This window comes from Plectropomus leopardus, chromosome 20, assembly GCF_026936395.1.
Source record: "Plectropomus leopardus strain MGB_pleo_1.0 chromosome 20, ASM2693639v1, whole genome shotgun sequence".
NCBI classification, from domain to species: domain Eukaryota; kingdom Metazoa; phylum Chordata; class Actinopteri; order Perciformes; family Serranidae; genus Plectropomus; species Plectropomus leopardus.
In genome coordinates, this window is record NC_142195.1 from 19,974,017 (window position 1) to 19,995,959 (window position 21,943).

Sequence of the window (21,943 nt, forward strand, 5' to 3'; positions counted from 1 at the left end):
ACAGCTTAAAATAGCCTGACGAAACATGCCATAGCATAGAAAGTTGCAAAAACACCCAAAAACACAATAAAAATGCATGTTGAAAAATTGAACGAAAAGGCAAGGCTATAGTCTTGCAAAAATGTCAACATGTGACACATCCCAAAAACAGCTAAAAACACCTCAAAGCAGCTTAAAATAGCCTGACGAAACATGCCATAGTATAGAAAGTTGCAAAAACATCCAAAAACACAATAAAAATGCATGTTGAAAATAATGACCAAAACGGCAAGGCTATAGTATGGCAAAAATATCAAAATGTGACACATCCCAAAAACAGCTAAAAACACCTCAAAACAGCTTAAAATAACCTGATGAAACATGCCATAGCATAGAAAGTTGCAAAAACACCTAAAAACACAATAAAAATGCATGTTGAAAAATTGAACGAAAAGGCAAGGCTATAGTATGGCAAAAATGTCAAAATGTGACACATCCCAAAAACAGCTAAAAACACCTCAAAACAGCTTAAAATACCCTGACGAAATATGCCATAGTATAGAAAGTTGCTAAAATGACCAAAAACACAATAAAATGCATGTTGAAAAATGAACGAAAAGGCAAGGCTATAGTATGGCAAAAATGTCAAAATATGACACGTCCCAAAAACAGCTAAAAACACCTCAAAACAGCTTAAAATAACCTGATGAAACATGCCATAGCATAGAAAGTTGCAAAAACACCTAAAAACACAATAAAAATGCATGTTGAAAAATTGAACGAAAAGGCAAGGCTATAGTCTTGCAAAAATGTCAAAATATGACACGTCCCAAAAACAGCTAAAAACACACTTAAAAACAGCTTAAAATAGCCTGACGAAACATGCAATAGCATAGAAAATGTCAAAAACACCCCAAAACACAATAAAAATGCATGTTGAAAAAATGACCGAAAAGGCAAGGCTATAGTATGGCAAAAATGTCAAAATATGACACATCCCAAAAACAGCTAAAAACACCTCAAAGCAGCTTAAAATAGCCTGACGAAATATGCCATAGTATAGAAAGTTGCAAAAACACCCCAAAACACAATAAAAATGCATGTTGAAAAAATGACCGAAAAGGCAAGGCTATAGTATGGCAAAAATGTCAAAATATGACACATCCCAAAAACAGCTAAAAACACCTCAAAACAGCTTAAAATACCCTGACGAAACATGCCATAGCATAGAAAGTTGCAAAAACACCTAAAAACACAATAAAAATGCATGTTGAAAAATTGAACGAAAAGGCAAGGCTATAGTATGGCAAAAATGTCAAAATGTGACACATCCCAAAAACAGCTAAAAACACCTCAAAACAGCTTAAAATACCCTGACGAAATATGCCATAGTATAGAAAGTTGCTAAAATGACCAAAAACACAATAAAATGCATGTTGAAAAATGAACGAAAAGGCAAGGCTATAGTATGGCAAAAATGTCAAAATATGACACATCCCAAAAACAGCTAAAAACACCTCAAAACAGCTTAAAATAGCCTAACAAAACATGCCATAGCATAGAAAGTTGCAAAAACACCTAAAAACACAATAAAAATGCATGTTGAAAAATTGAACGAAAAGGCAAGGCTATAGTATGGCAAAAATGTCAAAATGTGACACATCACAAAAACAGCTAAAAACACCTCAAAGCAGCTTAAAATAGCCTGACGAAACATGCCATAGTATAGAAAGTTGCAAAAACATCCAAAAACACAATAAAAATGCATGTTGAAAATAATGACCAAAACGGCAAGGCTATAGTATGGCAAAAATGTCAAAATATGACACATCCCAAAAACAGCTAAAAACACCTCAAAACAGCTTAAAATAGCCTGACGAAACATACCATAGTATAGAAAGTTGCAAAAACACCCAAAAACACAATAAAAATGCATGTTGAAAAAATGACCAAAAAGGCAAGGCTATAGTATGGCAAAAATATCAAAATATGACACATCCCAAAAACAGCTAAAAACACCTCAAAACAGCTTAAAATAACCTGATGAAACATGCCATAGCATAGAAAGTTGCAAAAACACCTAAAAACACAATAAAAATGCATGTTGAAAAATTGAACGAAAAGGCAAGGCTATAGTATGGCAAAAATGTCAAAATGTGACACATCCCAAAAACAGCTAAAAACACCTCAAAACAGCTTAAAATACCCTGACGAAATATGCCATAGTATAGAAAGTTGCTAAAATGACCAAAAACACAATAAAAATGCATGTTGAAAAAATGAACGAAAAGGCAAGGCTATAGTATGGCAAAAATGTCAAAATATGACACATCCCAAAAACAGCTAAAAACACCTCAAAGCAGCTTAAAATAGCCTGACGAAATATGCCATAGTATAGAAAGTTGCAAAAACACCCCAAAACACAATAAAAATGCATGTTGAAAAAATGACTGAAAAGGCAAGGCTATACTATGGCAAAAATGTCAAAATATGACACATCCCAAAAACAGCTAAAAACACCTCAAAACAGCTTAAAATAGCCTAACAAAACATGCCATAGCATAGAAAGTTGCAAAAACACCCCAAAACACAATAAAAATGCATGTTGAAAAAATGACCAAAACGGCAAGGCTATAGTATGGCAAAAATATCAAAATATGACACATCCCAATAACAGATAAAAACACCTCAAAACAGCTTAAAATAGCCTGACGAAACATGCCATAGCATAGAAAGTTGCAAAAACACCCAAAAACACAATAAAAATGCATGTTGAAAAATTGAACGAAAAGGCAAGGCTATAGTCTTGCAAAAATGTCAACATGTGACACATCCCAAAAACAGCTAAAAACACCTCAAAGCAGCTTAAAATAGCCTGACGAAACATGCCATAGTATAGAAAGTTGCAAAAACATCCAAAAACACAATAAAAATGCATGTTGAAAATAATGACCAAAACGGCAAGGCTATAGTATGGCAAAAATATCAAAATATGACACATCCCAAAAACAGCTAAAAACACCTCAAAACAGCTTAAAATAACCTGATGAAACATGCCATAGCATAGAAAGTTGCAAAACACCTAAAAACACAATAAAAATGCATGTTGAAAAATTGAACGAAAAGGCAAGGCTATAGTATGGCAAAAATGTCAAAATGTGACACATCCCAAAAACAGCTAAAAACACCTCAAAACAGCTTAAAATACCCTGACGAAATATGCCATAGTATAGAAAGTTGCTAAAATGACCAAAAACACAATAAAAATGCATGTTGAAAAAATGAACGAAAAGGCAAGGCTATAGTATGGCAAAAATATCAAAATATGGCACATCCCAAAAACAGCTAAAAACACCTCAAAACAGCTTAAAATAGCCTAACAAAACATGCCATAGCATAGAAAGTTGCAAAAACACCTAAAAACACAATAAAAATGCATGTTGAAAAATTGAACGAAAAGGCAAGGCTATAGTATGGCAAAAATGTCAAAATGTGACACATCCCAAAAACAGCCAAAAACACCTCAAAACAGCTTAAGATAGCCTGACGAAACATGCCATAGCATAGAAAGTTGCAAAAACACCCAAAAACACAATAAAAATGCATGTTGAAAAAATGAACGAAAAAGCAAGGCTATAGTATGGCAAAAATGTCAAAATATGACACATCCCAAAAACAGCTAAAAACACCTCAAAGCAGCTTAAAATAGCCTGACGAAATATGCCATAGTATAGAAAGTTGCAAAAACACCCCAAAACACAATAAAAATGCATGTTGAAAAAATGACTGAAAAGGCAAGGCTATACTATGGCAAAAATGTCAAAATATGACACATCCCAAAAACAGCTAAAAACACCTCAAAACAGCTTAAAATAACCTGATGAAACATGCCATAGCATAGAAAGTTGCAAAAACACCTAAAAACACAATAAAAATGCATGTTGAAAAATTGAACGAAAAGGCAAGGCTATAGTCTTGCAAAAATGTCAAAATGTGACACATCCCAAAAACAGCTAAAAACACCTCAAAACAGCTTAAAATACCCTGACGAAATATGCCATAGTATAGAAAGTTGCTAAAATGACCAAAAACACAATAAAAATGCATGTTGAAAAAATGAACGAAAAGGCAAGGCTATAGTATGGCAAAAATATCAAAATATGGCACATCCCAAAAACAGCTAAAAACACCTCAAAACAGCTTAAAATATCCTAACGAAACATGCCATAGCATAGAAAGTTGCAAAACACCTAAAAACACAATAAAAATGCATGTTGAAAAATTGAACGAAAAGGCAAGGCTATAGTATGGCAAAAATGTCAAAATGTGACACATCCCAAAAACAGCCAAAAACACCTCAAAACAGCTTAAGATAGCCTGACGAAACATGCCATAGCATAGAAAATGTCAAAAACACCCAAAAACACAATAAAAATGCATGTTGAAAAATTGAACGAAAAGGCAAGGCTATAGTATGGCAAAAATGTCAAAATGTGACACATCCCAAAAACAGCTAAAAACACCTCAAAACAGCTCAAAATACCCTGACGAAACATGCCATACCATAGAAAGTGTCAAAAACACCAAAAACACAATAAAATGCATGTTGAAAAAATGACCGAAAAGGCAAGGCTATAGTATGGCAAAATATCAAAATATGACACATCCCAAAAACAGCTAAGAACACCTCAAAACAGCTTAAAATAACCTGATGAAACATGCCATAGCATAGAAAGTTGCAAAACACCCAAAACACAATAAAAATGCATGTTGAAAAATTGAACGAAAAGGCAAGGCTATAGTCTTGCAAAAATGTCAAAATGTGACACATCACAAAAACAGCTAAAAACACCTCAAAACAGCTTAAAATACCCTGACGAAATATGCCATAGTATAGAAAGTTGCAAAAACACCCCAAAACACAATAAAAATGCATGTTGAAAAAATGACCGAAAAAGCAAGGCTATAGTATGGCAAAAATGTCAAAATATGACACGTCCCAAAAACAGCTAAAAACACACTTAAAAACAGCTTAAAATAGCCTGACGAAACATGCAATAGCATAGAAAATGTCAAAAACACCCCAAAACACAATAAAAATGCATGTTGAAAAATGACGAAAAAGGCAAGGCTATAGTATGGCAAAAATGTCAAAATATGACACATCCCAAAAACAGCTAAAAACTCCTCAAAACAGCTTAAAATACCCTGACGAAACATGCCATAGTATAGAAAGTTGCTAAAAACACCCCAAAACACAATTAAAATGCATGTTGAAAAAATGACTGAAAAGGCAAGGCTATACTATGGCAAAAATGTCAAAATATGACACGTCCGAAAAACAGCTAAAAACACCTCAAAACAGCTTAAAATAGCCTGACGAAACATGCCATAGTATAGAAAGTTGCAAAAACATCCAAAAACACAATAAAAATGCATGTTGAAAATAATGACCAAAACGGCAAGGCTATAGTATGGCAAAAATGTCAAAATATGACACATCCCAATAACAGATAAAAACACCTCAAAACAGCTTAAAATAGCCTGACGAAACATGCCATAGCATAGAAAATGTCAAAAACACCCCAAAACACAATAAAAATGCATGTTGAAAAAATGACCGAAAAGGCAAGGCTATAGTATGGCAAAAATGTCAAAATATGACACGTCCCAAAAACAGCCAAAAATACCTCAAAACAGCTTAAAATACCCTGACGAAACATGCCATAGCAAAGAAAGTTGCAAAAACACCCAAAAACACAATAAAAATGCATGTTGAAAAATTGAACGAAAAGGCAAGGCTATAGTATGGCAAAAATGTCAAAATATGACACATCCCAAAAACAGCTAAAAACACCTCAAAGCAGCTTAAAATAGCCTGACGAAATATGCCATAGTATAGAAAGTTGCAAAAACACCCCAAAACACAATTAAAATGCATGTTGAAAAAATGACTGAAAAGGCAAGGCTATACTATGGCAAAAATGTCAAAATATGACACATCCCAAAAACAGCTAAAAACACCTCAAAACAGCTTAAAATAGCCTAACAAAACATGCCATAGCATAGAAAGTTGCAAAAACACCCCAAAACACAATAAAAATGCATGTTGAAAAAATGACCAAAACGGCAAGGCTATAGTATGGCAAAAATATCAAAATATGACACATCCCAATAACAGATAAAAACACCTCAAAACAGCTTAAAATAGCCTGACGAAACATGCCATAGCATAGAAAGTTGCAAAAACACCCAAAAACACAATAAAAATGCATGTTGAAAAAATGACCGAAAAGGCAAGGCTATACTATGGCAAAAATGTCAAAATATGACACGTCCGAAAAACAGCTAAAAACACCTCAAAACAGCTTAAAATAGCCTGACGAAACATGCCATAGTATAGAAAGTTGCAAAAACATCCAAAAACACAATAAAAATGCATGTTGAAAATAATGACCAAAACGGCAAGGCTATAGTATGGCAAAAATATCAAAATATGACACATCCCAATAACAGATAAAAACACCTCAAAACAGCTTAAAATAGCCTGACGAAACATGCCATAGCATAGAAAATGTCAAAAACACCCCAAAACACAATAAAAATGCATGTTGAAAAAATGACCGAAAAGGCAAGGCTATAGTATGGCAAAAATGTCAAAATATGACACGTCCCAAAAACAGCCAAAAATACCTCAAAACAGCTTAAAATACCCTGACGAAACATGCCATAGCAAAGAAAGTTGCAAAAACACCCCAAAACACAATAAAAATGCATGTTGAAAAATTGAACGAAAAGGCAAGGCTATAGTCTGGCAAAAATGTCAAAATGTGACACATCCCAAAAACATCTAAAAACACCTCAAAACAGCTTAAAATAGCCTGACGAAATATGCCATAGTATAGAAAGTTGCTAAAATGACCAAAAACACAATAAAAATGCATGTTGAAAAAATGACCGAAAAGGCAAGGCTATAGTATGGCAAAAATGTCAAAATATGACACATCCCAAAAACAGCTAAAAACACCTCAAAGCAGCTTAAAATAGCCTGACGAAACATGCCATAGTATAGAAAGTTGCAAAAACACCCAAAAACACAATAAAAATGCATGTTGAAAAAGTGACCGAAAAGGCAAGGTATGGCAAAAATGTCAAAACATGGCACAGCCCAAAAACAGCTAAAAACACCTCAAAACAGCTTAAACTAGCCTGACGAAACATGCCATAGTATAGAAAGTTGCAAAAACACCCAAAAACATAATAAAAATGCATGTTGAAAAAATGACCAAAAAGGAAGGGCTATAGTATGGCAAAAATGTCAAAATATGACACATCCCAATAACAGCTACAAACACCTCAAAACAGCTTAAAATAGCCTGACGAAACATGCCATAGTATAGAAAGTTGCAAAAACACCCAAAAACACAATCAAAATGCATGTTGAAAAAATGACCAAAAAGGCAAGGCTATAGTATGGCAAAAATGTCAAAATGTGACACATCACAAAAACAGCTAAAAACACCTCAAAACAGCAGAAAATAGCCTAACTTAACAGGCCATATCATAGAACGTTGCTAAAATGACCAAAAACACAATAAAAATGAATGTTGAAAAAATGACCAAAAAGGCAAGGCTATAGTATGGCAAAAATGTCAAAATATGACACGTCCCAAAAACAGCTAAAAACACCTCAAAACAGCTTAAAATAGCCTAACGAAACATGCCATAGCATAGAAAGTGGCAAAAACACCCAAAAACACAATAAAAATGAATGTTGAAAAAATGACCGAAAAGGCAAGGCTATAGTATGGCAAAAATGTCAAAATATGACACGTCCCAAAAACAGCCAAAAACACCTCAAAACAGTATGAAATAGCATGACGAAATATGCCATAGTATAGAAAGTTGCAAAAACACCCAAAAACACAATCAAAATGCATGTCGGAAAAATGACGAAAAAGGCAAGGCTATAGTATGGCAAAAATGTCAAAATATGACATTTCCAAAAAACTGCTGAAAACCACATTAACATATGTGAAACAGCATGCCGAGACAAGCCATCACATAGGATTTTTTCAAAACAGCCAAAAACACCAAAATATAGCATCTTGAAAAAATTACCAAAACAGCAAGGCTATAGTATGGCAAAATGTCAAAATATGACATTTCCAAAAAACTGCTGAAAACGACATGAAAAAACATAAAATAGCATGCTGAGACACGTCATGGCATAGGATTTTTCAAAAACGGCCAAAAACACCAAAATATAGCATGTTGAAAAAATGACCGGAACAGCAAGGCTATAGTATGGCAAAAATGTCAAAATATGACATTTAAAAAAAAAACCTGATGAAAACCACATTAATGACAAATGAAACTGTTACCTTTTCATGGCATAATACCATTTTTTAAAAGTATTATCACAACCACACCATGATATTTGTCATGAAAATATTTTTGGACAGATTATGCTATTACATATTTTTATCCTTTTTTTGTGACCTGCAATAGTATAGCTTACATGTTACATTCTACTTAAAGATGTTCTTAAATGACTTTTGTTATGGTATACTTTACTATGTCCTCTCTGACATGTCTTTATTAGTACGACGACACCTCAGCTAGGCGCCGCTGTTGTGGTATTTCTGTTTTCTCATCACAGGGCAGCAACTACGACCGCAATCACTGTTACGTGATACACATGTGCCCGGTGCGTCTCGAGCTTGAGACAGAGCCTCCTCCCCACACCTTTGATTTGTCAAGTCAATTCAAGTCCATTTTACACACACATTCAGTGCCACGTGCTTGACCTGTTCAACCACGTTTAGTTAATAAATAATCATATTTGTTAATGTGTGTTTCTCTCTCGTTTTTTCCTGCTCAAAAGCCGGACTGTGACACAAGGAATCATACACTTACCTGTTGCTTCGCTCGTCTTTGGTAGATACCACCATCTGAAAATAAAATGAGGACAATTAAATTTTCTTACCACTGGGTGGCGGTCCGACCTAATGTTCTTTTCTATGATAATGGGCATAAAAGAAATGCTACTGCGAGTTTCCTAGAATTATCGTTGGAAAAGGCTCCTTGTAAATTAAATGTGGAAAAGAAAATATTAATAGCATACTACACTATGACTTTTTCCCGGCATACTACTACTTTTTGTGACAATGTTATGTGGCATAGGTACGACAGACTATATATTATAGTATAGTAATATTTTTTTGTCTGCATACTATTGTATGACATTTTTATTACTTTTTTTAATGACAAAGTATACTATGACATTTTTGTGGCATTTATTTCACGACATACTATTCAATTATACTGTTATGACATTGGTAATGGCATGCTCTTCTATAACATTGTTATTACATTTTCATCACATACTATATTGTGACATTTTTATAACTTTTTTTGTATACTATACCATAACATAGCATGCTATACTATAATATTTTTCATGACATATTATACTATGCCATTTTTGATGGCATTTTTTTGGCATACTACACTATGACAATTTGTATTAAATGTTTTGGCATACTGTAATATGACATTTTTTAAAAAAGTTTTTTGTCATGCTAAACCGTGACATAGTATGACGTTTTTCATGGCATTTTTAACTATGCATTTCTGTTCTGTTCTGTGGCTTTACTTGGAATCACACACTTACCTGCAGCTGGGTTCGTGTTTCATTCATGTTCTGTGGCTGTCACCATCTGAAAATAGACTAAATGAGAATTAAATAATTGTACCACTGGGTGGCGCTGCAAGTTAATATTCCCCTTTCTGACAGGGGTACTCAAAGAAATATCACACAAAGAAGTTCCTAATATATAAATTAAAACACATGCTGTCCATTGATTCCCCCCTTTATCTAATTTTTGGACATATATGCCTTGTTAAATTTGCTAAATGAACCTCTGGAATGCTGGAATCACAGCTGCAATATGCATCTACAGGGACAATACTTTATCTATTTACTATACAAACTATTTACATATCATTTTTCGATAATCTTTTTCTGTAAAATCTGTTTTAATTAGTGAATGAATCAAAACACCATGAGCATGCAAAGTCACTTCACCTGCTTCTTCTGCTGTACTTCTACTTATGTGTTTAATAATTCCCACATAACCCATAATGTAAGTTTGGCACAAAGACATCATTCAAGAGAAGCAAATATGCCTTATTAATTAAGAACATTGTTTTATTTTATTCAACAGTGGATCTTCAATAATAAATAAATGCACGGATCATTCATTCCACAATAAAATTGAGGGAACATTTATATATATATATTTATATATATATAAAATAAATGTCCAAGTGGAGGATTGATATTGCCATGATGGTTAAACAGCATTGTCCAGACAGAAAGACAGTTAAGACAGATGAACTAACACAGAGAGGCAGACAGGTTGACAGACAGACAGACGGACGGACGGACAATTACCACACAGATGTGTACAAAGTATTGCGTTTTTTACTGATTGGCTGTCTTTTCTCTGTCACTCTGTCTCTCTCTTTCTCTCTACGTGGACAAAATGTCTTTATGCAAAGTCTAGTCAGTCTACTATGACCATGATGTGCAAATCAATCATAAATTATAAATACAGTATTGCATCACTTCAAAGTGCTACAGAGATAGGTGCCGACAATCTTCAAAAACAGAAAAAGCTTTGTTTTCTTTGAAACCCTGTGTGTGTGTGTGTGTGTGTGTGTGTGTGTGTGTGTGTGGTGTGTGTGTGTGTGTGTGTGTTTGTGTGTGTGTGCGTGTGTATCTGTGGTGCGTACATCAGGACCCAGGTATAGAAGCAACCATGGTTGGACTTTGTGCCTTTGGATGTCTAGCACAGAGTGTAAAGCTTGGCCTGGTCAAAAGCAGAAGCAATACAAACATTGTCTCAAATTGTGACAATACGAGGATTTGACATGTTTGGGTGCGACGCCATAAAAAGTCACTGTTGTTTTCCTTGAGTGGACTGTAATACGGTATTGCATGACGTCAAAGAGTCAAGGAAAGAGCTGTGGACAATCTTCAAAAACAGAAAAATAAGAAGGACAACTTTCTGTTATTGGATTATGGTGTCAAAACGCAAAGCTATCTTCTCTTTTTCTTCATCATTCCTTTTTTTTCAGCATGGATTTAAAAAAGTGAAATCAATAAGTGACTATGTTTTATTTTAACCTGAATTTCCCTCGCAAGGAAAAAAACTTGGGTCCCTGATGTTTTGTAAGCAGAGTCTAAAACACATGTTTTAATGTCCCATTCATGAAAGTCTATCCATGATGATATATGCAAGAGAATAAAAAGTTTCTCCAATTTACTCATATCTAAGATGTCATTTTTTTGGTCTAATTATCATTATTTAACTTCAATATTTAGGTGTTTATTAATGGTTTAGGAAGTTTGCCTTATTAGCTTGGGAAATTTGTTCAAACACTGATATATATATATATATATATATATATATATATATATATATATATATCAGTATATTACAAATATATATTTCTCATTGTAATGTCTAATATGGACTTTTTCAAAATCAGTCTATTATGTGTTTGTGTCCATCTGTGAGTGTGAGAGATAAACACAGAAGCTTTTGTTCTTTTGAAAATGTGGAATAAGAGTCTGTACTGCGCTGCTGAAATGCTGAGCTCTGTTTTTTTTGTTTTTTCTTTAAGTCTGACTAACATTCAGCAATGCTTTCTAGCAGCATGCCTAAATCCACAGGATACCTTTGTGAACAAGGCACAAACATCTTAAAGGACAAGTCGCTGGTGATGCATGTTTAAGCCAATTATCTAAAAAAAAAAATCTAAAGCCTCCTATCGGAGTCAGTTCATCTGGTATAATAAACGCGCAAAACAGAATAGAAAGTTAAAGTTGTGTTTGCTGTGACAAGAGTTAAAATAAATCATTTATAATGCATTTAAACAAACCAGCAGAATGGTCCTTCAAGCAGCTATCTTCCAGAGCCACTGTGCTCAAAATGTTTTTCCTCCTTTTTTCAGCCAAACCTAATTTTTGTAATGACGTCATTCTCTCACAGCTTTTCCTTTCAGCCCTTTCATCCATAACAACTTTTTAGTGATGTACCAGAAGGGGTTTCCTACGGTGTGTATCAGGGGCCTGCAGTGGGGTTTCCCACTCTGTTTCCAAGGGCCCTGGCCTTTATTTTGCTTCTTATTTTATTTATTTAGCCTCTTCAGTGAGGAGATGAGGAGCAGAGGAGAGGGGGCGGACGGGGTGAAAATGAGATGAGAGGAGGAGGAAGGAATATAAAAGGATGAAAAGGAGATGAGAGGAGAGGAAGGTGTGGGGTGAGAGGAAGAGGACGTATGAAAGACAGGAAGCTCCGGTCAGAGCACCTGTCACTGAAGAGGCTCCTGCTTTCTATCACCGTCTCCTCCCCTCTTTTTTCCATCCATCTCTTTTGTCTGGCAACAGGAGGGACACCCAAAGGGGAAAGAGCGGGTGCTTAAAATTCCTCCTTCCTTCCTGTGTCCATCTCCTCTCCTAAAGACCTGTTGTCTCCATAGCAACAGTCTTCATACTGAGCTTATTCAGTTGGTAGTCATGAATGTGTGTGTGTGTGTGAGAGAGAGAGGCGGAAAGCAAGTTGCTGCACATGCCTCTCTGTGTCAGTGTTTGTGTGTCAGTCTGTCCCTGTGCATGTTGTTGTTTTTAAAGGAAGAAGGTGTATCGTCAGTTAACGTCTGTCCAACACTCTGTCCCAACTCTGAAACAAGTTTTGAAAGCCAGTTCATTTTTGGTCAGTTTGAAGAAATCTTGTGTTAAAATGGAAGGAGCGTTGGCTGGTTTCTGAACTTTAAAAAGGTTTTTTTTCAGTCTTTCAGTTTTTAATCAGGCACCTTGACGCTTCTCACCTCCCCACCCTGGAAGCATGTACATACTGCAGCGGCCAGTAAGACTGACAGCTCTTCCAGCCAATGGTAGCCCAGTCTGCGCTGAGTTAGTTACTTGGCTGTGATTGGCTGTCCATCAGCAGCCGGGGGAGGTCGTGATCGGGCTGTGGTGCAGGTAGGCAGGGTTCACCACTGAAACTGGGAAATTGAAAATGAACGGAGAGGTGGGCGTGGTCGTCTTTGCAGTGGTTGTCGTTGAGGATTTGGGTCCCAGCAGCGGGCTCGCTGTGGCAGCCGCTTCGGCTGCGCATGAGGTGGCGAGGAGCTGCGATTCGAACTGCAGCAGCTGGCCCATGAAGCTAAAGTTAGGGGATATTATGCTGCGACGACGGCGCACAAACTCAAAGGCTTCGTCCAGACGCACCCGCTTCCTTTTCATTAGGTAAGCCAGGCAGATGGTGGCAGAGCGGGAGATGCCTGCTTGACAGTGGACCAGCACTCGCCCACTGGAGTCCCGTACTGAATCTGGGGAGGGAGATGGGTCAAAGGTTAGAAGTTTCTATGGATAATAAATATAATTCAGTTTTATGGGCTACTACAAAAATCTCAAATGTTACCATATGTGATCACAAATGGTAAGACACTAATGTTACATGCTAAACATCAGCATGTCGTCAATGTGTGTATGTTAGCATGCTGACATCAGCATTTTGCTGATATCAGTCACTGTGTTTACATGCACACTTATATTCCACTATTATTCTCAATATGAAAATGTGTCTCAATTAGGGTTTTTATTGCAGTTTGCAACTCACAGCATCTTGTCTGTTGACATGTTGCTGCAGCCATGCTACTTTTCCGTATTTTGACGTGATAAACATCATGTTAGGGCACGTTAATTTGAGTTTGCATGACTGCATGTAAATGGGAATATTAGTTAAATATTCTTTTTTTTAACATTATTGTGAGAGATCTTTAGCATTTATTACAGAACAGCAAGAGAGAATGGGGAAGACGTGCAGCAAAGGGCAACAGGTTGGAAAATTGAACCACTGCTGATGTAAAGGACTCTGCCTCTGTGTGGTGCACACTAATTGGTGAGCTAGAGGTCGCCCAAGATTATTTCTTTTCTTAAGCCATCTAAACAGCTTAGTAGGAATTGTCTTTTTCGGAATAAGAGTAAAAAGTGATTTTTTTGTGCATGTAAACATAGTCAGTGCTGTGCCTTAGGTTAGCCTTGCAGAGGTTCTAGTTGTAGACTCTTAAGACTTGTTTTTGTTTTGTCTCTATGAGGTTTTTTTTTTATAGTGGTTTGCCGCAAGCTTAATTTCCATCATGAACAATGACAATGTTTTCTTGTATTTTCATCTCTAAGCAGTTAAGCTATTTCTTTTAAAAAGGCCCTATTTGAACTCGGTGGCACACAATAGCCAAATAACAGTAAAACACCTCAACATGTAAATCTTATTTCACACTGAATGCAAAGGAGAATTTGATGGCTATTTTCCAACAGTTCCTAATGCTTGCAAAAAACAAAAAAAAACATTCTTCATGGACACCATGAACCTCCACAAACTGCCACCAAAAATGCTTTTTGTTTTACAGCCACCGAGTATTTTAAACTCATCAGATGCACAGCTTCACTTCAAGCTGTTTTCATTTCTTCTCCTCCACACTTTTCATGCCTTACCCTCCCTGTGCAGTCAAACTACCCTCAAAGTGAGAAAACAGCAAATCACATTTAACTGAAACACACAAGTGCAAAAAAACTGAGTCATCAGCCTCTTTCACACTTCCTCCCCGTCCTATTTATGTCTCTGGCTCTTTCAGTATGTTCAGATGGATGCATGCCATTACTTTGTTACTGTGAATAACCAGATTACGGTAATAGTTTGATTAAAGCAACTCAATTTCCTCAACAGTTTGACTGATTAGTTGGGCAGTCATGTTATGGAGCATGTGTAGAAGCCTGCAGGAAATTAGAAGCCCAGAATATGAAGAAGATAAGGGAGGAACTTTATTGTTTTTGCATGTTGAATAATCTAATTTTCCCCAACTGCTGCTGGCCATGCTGCCGTTTGAATATCAAACTCCTGCTTTTAATCCAATTCACTCCATGACCTCTCAAACACATGAGCAGGAGAACATTTACAGGCTTATTCTTTAAATGCACAGATGCATAATTGCTAACAACCTCTTCCCCTATCTCTCATGCTTTGTGTTTCGCTCTGTGTATCAGTTGTCTGCATTTTTTCTGTCTTGCTTTCACACACAGACAGACTGATTTCAGGTAACTCCACCACAGCGTCTGTTCACCCGGTAACAGTGGATGAGTCAGACTCTGGTCCCACAGCAGCTAACTGTGACGCATACCAGCACCTACACACACACACACAGCACACGCTCACCAACATACACTGAAAGCACAGAAACGACACACACAACGTCTACGTGCAGCGTGGATATGCAAAGCGATAGCAAATCCACACACTTGCCTTTATTACCTACAAAAATTATAAATTGTGCTCCAGGAAAATGATTGATTGGAATCTTTTCCAATATTTTCTGTCTTTCCTTTGATTTTGTTTTTCTTCTGCAATGGATTAATCTGATTAGATTTTGTGGGGTATTTTTTTTTTTTTTTACCTTTTTTACCTTTTCTGCCACTGCAAAGTCTGCTGAAATGGATGTGATAAAGGACTACTTGGAAATAATCATTTTCAACAGATCCCAATGAATAAATGTCTGATTTGTCATCATGAGCCTGCTCTATATGCACAGTGTATCCGCTGCATGAAAGCTTTTCTCTGAGAGCTCTTTTCTGGGGAAAATTCTCAGACTGTCAGACAACGCAAAGAAAGAAATACCTCAGCAATGTGAACTTAACACACAAAACAAAGATATTAGATCTAGTTAAAGTAAACATATGTCTAGACCTCCAATTATTGGTCAATCAAAAAAAAACTATTCTTCAATTGATTGAGTCAGTTTTCAAGCAAAAATGGAAAAAAAAAATCTAGATGGCTTTTGCTTTTAAGATTTTCTGCTTTTCCTTGTTTTACATTATAGTACATTAAATATATTTGGGTTTTAAACTGCTGGTTTGACAAAAAAAAGACTAAGATTAGCTATTTTAAAATCACCTAAAATTACACCACATCAAGCACAGAGGCTCATTTCATTTCTGGTTATCCACTGTGGGAATGCACTTGTTCTATCTCTCACACACTCACACACACACACACACACACACACACACACACACACACACACACGTCACACATTTACTCACTGACCTATGAACTCAATAGCCTCCAGGAACCAGCAGCTGATGTCTTCTTTATGGTTGTCCTCCACGGGAATACATTTGTACTGGTACGCCCCCTCAAAATGGTTGGGACAGTCGGCAGACACGTTCAGCAAGGCGGAGATTCCTATGGCGTCCAGAACCTCTTTCTTTGAGGCATGCAGGGCACTGCCAAGGTAGAGAAATGGGAGGATCTCAACAGGACCTCCCTGAATGAAGAACAGATGGGAGAATATTAGTTGATCAGTTGATTGTTTCATTAGACGAGACAGATTTTCTATTCTGAGCAGAGACTGTTTAAAAATAACAGACATAGCCACCGTGAAGCATTGGTTTGTGGACTCCTGGTTTGAACCCTTGAGTTTGGCATTTTGGTTGTCGCCATCTTGGGTTTTTGGAGCCAGAAGGGACCATATTTGGATGAGCTATGGTTGAGCGAGGGGTGGATCTGACTCATACACTGTAATGATGCCTGGCAGACAGCCTGTCATTGGAAGCAGCTTGCCTTTAATTATTCATAACTTTAGGCCTTAATAAAAATAAAAAATAAAAAACAGGTGAGTTATATAAAAATTCACCTCTGTACAGTTGTCATTAATGGGGAAATTAACTATGCACACCAAAACTGTAGTTTTGTACCAGGCTGTAAACATCTTTATCTCTGTTGTAAAAATCGGCATTTCAACATGGGTGTCTATGGGGATTGACTTGCTATTGGCGCCAGCCTCAAGTGGCCATTAGACGAACTGCGGTTTTTGACACTCAGCATCATTTTTCAGCCAAACTCAGTTGAGTTTGCTGCTTGGTTCTGAGGCATATTGTTCATAATTTATTCAGTCAGTCAGTCTTCAGTCATTACATGAAGTAACATCTCCAGACCTGATGTGAATAAAAAAACAGCTTACATGATAAGACAAAGACTTCACTGTCTCAGTGTGCAGCAGATGGCAGATGACTTCAGCCTAAGTGTGACCTCGCTTAAATATTTTGCTAATAACATTAGCCGGGCCTTTCATCAGACAGAGGTAGCTTATTATCTGTGTGATTAATGAAGGGTCTTTCGATAGGGCTAATTAGTTAGTTTCAAGCCGAGTTATTTACCCCATATGGAAACACTGAGTGTGTGATAAGAAGACTACATGCTCAATCCATAACATTTAGAGGAACAGATCTATTTGTAGGATTTACATTCACCATTCTCTCATGCTTCACTGAGGACACCTTGTACTTTTCATGTGATCACACTTTATCAGTGGAAAAAAATATTAATCTGAGAAAAAAAAACCTCCACAGCAACATTTCCTCAGAAAGTCACTTTTACTCGACGTTTGTGACAGCTCTGACCGAAGGCATGACGGTTTGGTACATTTCCTGGAAAAAGGAAGAATCTCTCGGAAAGTAAAAATGTGAAATCACGTATATTTTTTCTGGTTTTGAATGAGGGCTGGGTGATATGGAGAGAATTAGATATCAAATATTTTTGACCAAATACATCGATGTCGATATTGTGTCATTTTTGTAGGGTTAACTATTGGTGGTACAAAATGTTGAGATTTTTGATAAAAAATCATCAATAATAATGACTACGTGGGTAAAGATAAACAATAGAATAGCTAGAACAGTCCGGTAAGTTAAGAAAAATATGTCATGTTACTGTATTGTAGCCTGAAAATCGGAAAAAAAACAACATTTTGAATATTACAACACAAAGCACTCAGAAAACGAAACAAAATTAAGTGCAATTTAATCTGTAGGGTTAAAAACTGTCTGAAACAATATTGCGGTTATTATAGGCGCCATTTGAAATCCATAATCACAGTTTTCAATAACTAGAATGCATTTTAAATGCCACCAAAACGAGTAGCACTTTGTATCCTGCATTATGAACATTGACCCAACAAAACATGGCAACAACAAAACATGTCAACACTAAATAAAAGTTAAAAAAATAAATAAATAAATATTGAAAACAATATTCGTTAGGAAAACAAAATCCTTCGGAGACGCACCTTATTACAAGGGCATTTTCATTGGGTGAACACAAATAATAATCATTTTCATAAGTTTAACAGACTGATATAACTGGTGCTGGTTAGCGAGGTTAGCAAACTCGACTAGTCGAATAATCGAACACATCCCTTATCAAGTCTTAGATCGCGGTATCGTTATAACAATAATGTACTGCCCAGCTCTACTTTGAACATATTAATTGCTGACCATAACAATTAAATGCCCAAGCCAACACCAGACCGCCACAAACTCTGCTGGTAGCTGTCATAATGACAAACACACATTTTTCATGGTTTAAAACGTTTTCATGATGAAAACAAAACGCATCAGATGTTCTGAGCCACATTATACAGAGGAGATATTTCCACTGAACATATTACGTAAACACATCTAGTCTGTGCTACATATAAATAAAATATATCTTGGGCCGGTTTTAGTTTGACATATATTTGAAAGCATATTCCAATGTAAGAGTAGAAGTATGGTTTTCCCTTTCGCTTCATCTGAGGGGTCAGAGAGTTGGCGGTCTATTCCGGTAGTGAGACTTATTGACGAGGGCTCTGTCTGTTTATGTCACTGCCGCTGACGACCTCGGTACTGACACAGCGTCAGGAAATGATCAATACTGCTAAGAGATGTAATGTGAGGAAGGGGGGGTGGGGGCTGAGAGGAAAATAGCAAGTGAGATGCCCGACAGGAAGCGACAGGATTCGCAGGATTCAATTTAAAAAAAAAACAACACTTGACAGTATGGCTGAAACTATCAGACATTTTTCTTAGAAAACACACAGAGGCTGGTTTGTCTGTCTCCTCATGCGTTCCAGGGGAATTAAACCCAAAGCACATGTGACTGTGAATGTTGCATTAAATCTGCAGATTCTAAAAGTAGACCAACAAAAACAGACCACTGGGGTCACAGGAAGTGACGCAGAGGTGAATCAATAGTGAATTCTGACCTCTAGCCTATCATCAAACATATTCAAACAGATTTTCAGATAATGTTCTTACCAGTTTAAATTGCTTTTTCTCATGTGGTCTTCAGATTGAAGAAACAAGTGTGTACTTTAACTTTCACTGTTTTGAATACCCAGACTGGATGTGGAAATGCAGTTGGATGAATGTGGGAAAGCAGACAACTTCCAGTGTTTGCAGATGGCAGCTTTCTGTGTCAATATGTACAACTGTCTGTCTCTTGTGGCGTCTTACCTGGTCATGGTGTGGCGTCCCACAAGACGAGCAGGCAGAGTCGATGCTGGACTGGCTGGTGAGCGTTGGTAAGGATTTGGTCTTTATACAAAACTCTGGGTACTCTGAGAAAAACCTGTCGTATCCACCTGGGAAAGAGACATCCTGGTCAAACATGATGCAGAGTGTATCTTAAATTATCACGTTAAAAAACAGAGATTCTTCCAGGAATATTAAAGAAATAGGGATTTTGTTTATACGCATACAACACTTCAGATACATACTTCAGGACAAAGGAAGCAACCCGCATTATCATCCCAGGACAATCTGCACCAGGGTTTACACCTCCGCACTGAGTGAGCCTGACATAAAGCCTATTAAACCGACCCCTGACCTACTCCGTCCCATATCTACTATCGTGGATTTGAAAACAATTTCATCATCCTCTTTGCTTTTATTTTTTTAATAAGACTGCAGACTGACCACTGCTCCCTGTACCTCAGGGATCACATCAGATTAACTGGGCAAATGTCATCTTTATAAGCTACACTCCTATGCTTCAAGGCGACTACGTCATTAGGATGCACACACACACACACACACACACACACACACATGCACACACAGAGAAAAAGAATGCGCCACAGCTTGCAGCTTGCAGCAGCTTTGCCTTTTCAAATTCCCCGCAGTCTAAATATAGTCTGTTGGGGTAAAAAAGCGTTGATTTTTAATATTTTCATAGCTTCCTATCCATGATTTTAACCAAACCATTTTCTGAAAGGATCATGTGTGTCCTATAAGTCCCTCCAGTTTGATGTGGCTTCCATGCATCAGCATTACCTCATTCACTCAGCTCCCAGCCATTGGCCTGTGCATGAATGTGTGTAGCTGCAAGTGACTGGGTGAGTGTGTGTATTGTAGAAAAAAACTACACTAGTGCATAAAAATAGAGTAGGCACAGTGAAGAAGATATTTAAAATTTGGATTTACATCCAGCTATCGAGCAGTTACAAAAACAATTGCAAGTATCTTTATGGAGGCAATAAAATAATATTGATTGCACTGGTTAAAACATAAAATAAACAATGCCCCAGATAGGCTGGTGGCATATCCATTGAAATTAAGCTATTAATGAAATTTTGACAGATAATTTCTGTTACTATCAGTCTGATTGTCCAATTCAAAGGCTAAATAAGAATAATTACAATAATAATGTTAAAATTCTAAATGTCATAATCATTCAAGTGAGTGCATTTTTATTATTTTCTTTGTACATCTTTGTTTTTAAAACTTATACAAAGGCTTTTTTCAAGAAGGAGCATCATTTGTATAAGGGTATAAAAATTTTAAATATGAAAAACACATTGTGACTAAAAAAAAAATGTTTGTTTTTTTATTATTGCCCCATTTAAAGGCTGAATTTAACAATGAAATAAAAATTAGCAGTGTTTTTATTAATATAACTTTTATTTTGTATTTGTTTTACACCTATACTGCCTTGTAATAAGGTTGAGTTAAAAAGCCTACCATGAATTTGTAAAATTAAATTTATGGATATATACTTGTGTGATAAACAGACAAATTGTGACTAAAGAAATGACTGCTGTTGTGTCTGCCCCATTTAAAGGCTGAATTTAACAATGAAATAAACATAATTTTCAGTAATATAGCTTAACTTTTTAAATATATACATACCTATGGTTGAAAGACTAAACACATTTATCTGTAATAATTAATTCAATAACCTTTCCTGGATTTTGATACTGGCGCTATTCTATCATCATTGGGCTACATGCGGCATCTGACCCAAATAAATTTATTTTAATAATGAAGCATATTATTTACCTTTAAGCAGGTATATTTGTGAGCCAGAGGAGTGTCTGCACACCGCGTTGAGCACCAGAGTCAATGTGCTGTCCTCCTTCACCGTCTCGGAGTCCGGCGTCCTCTCGTCGTACAGCACCACGGCGGAGTACATCCCGGAGCGGAGGCGGCCCCGGACCTCCTCGTCCCCGGCCAGTATCTGGTCTAGGCTGAGCACGGAGCCCTTGGCCCTGCGGCGGACGATGGTGTTACAGCGGGCGTTGACGGCGCCGCGGATGTGCCCCGCGTTGAAGGCGAGGAAGGAGCGGCAGTCCAGCAGCAGGCACTTGGCGCTGTCGTCCTTTAGGAACCGCTTCACCACCGGGCAGTCCATCTCGCCCAGGTCCTCCATCGTACGTCGTTTCAGTGCTCTGTGTGTCTCGGTTTCACTGTCGGCTGTCTGTCTCTCTCGCTGCGCCCCCACCGGATCCTGCGGTGGACTCCGTTTGTCCTCTATCCGCGCATTGTAACCGCACTACTCCTCACATTCACTCCGGTCACCTCTCTCTGTCTCCCTCTCCCTCTCCGAGTGTTGCTTCTCAAGATTGTTTCTCTATTTTCCCTTTTTTTTTGTGAATGGGTGCATAGCGTCACGGCGGAGGTGACGTCAAGCGATAGCAGCCAATCACAAAGCATCCAGTTTCCCGTCCCCTTTCCTCCTCTGCCGTTCATTCATAAAAAAAGACAGACATCAATGAAAGGAGAGGCGATAGGGATGGA

The 21,943-nt window shown here is 37.1% G+C and overlaps 1 protein-coding gene across 1 annotated transcript; it reads right to left on the bottom strand.

Moving 5' to 3' along the window:
- Nucleotides 1-10,167: 10,167 nt before the first annotated feature.
- Nucleotides 10,168-21,897, bottom strand: dusp4 (dual specificity phosphatase 4). The gene is made up of 4 exons (XM_042508959.2): nt 21,206-21,897; nt 19,382-19,509; nt 16,155-16,374; nt 10,168-13,383 (listed from the first exon to the last, which is right to left on the bottom strand). Exons 1-4 carry the CDS (start codon nt 21,573-21,575, stop codon nt 12,995-12,997), a joined length of 1,107 nt encoding a protein of 368 aa, XP_042364893.1. The 5' UTR covers nt 21,576-21,897; the 3' UTR covers nt 10,168-12,994.
- Nucleotides 21,898-21,943: the final 46 nt, after the last annotated feature.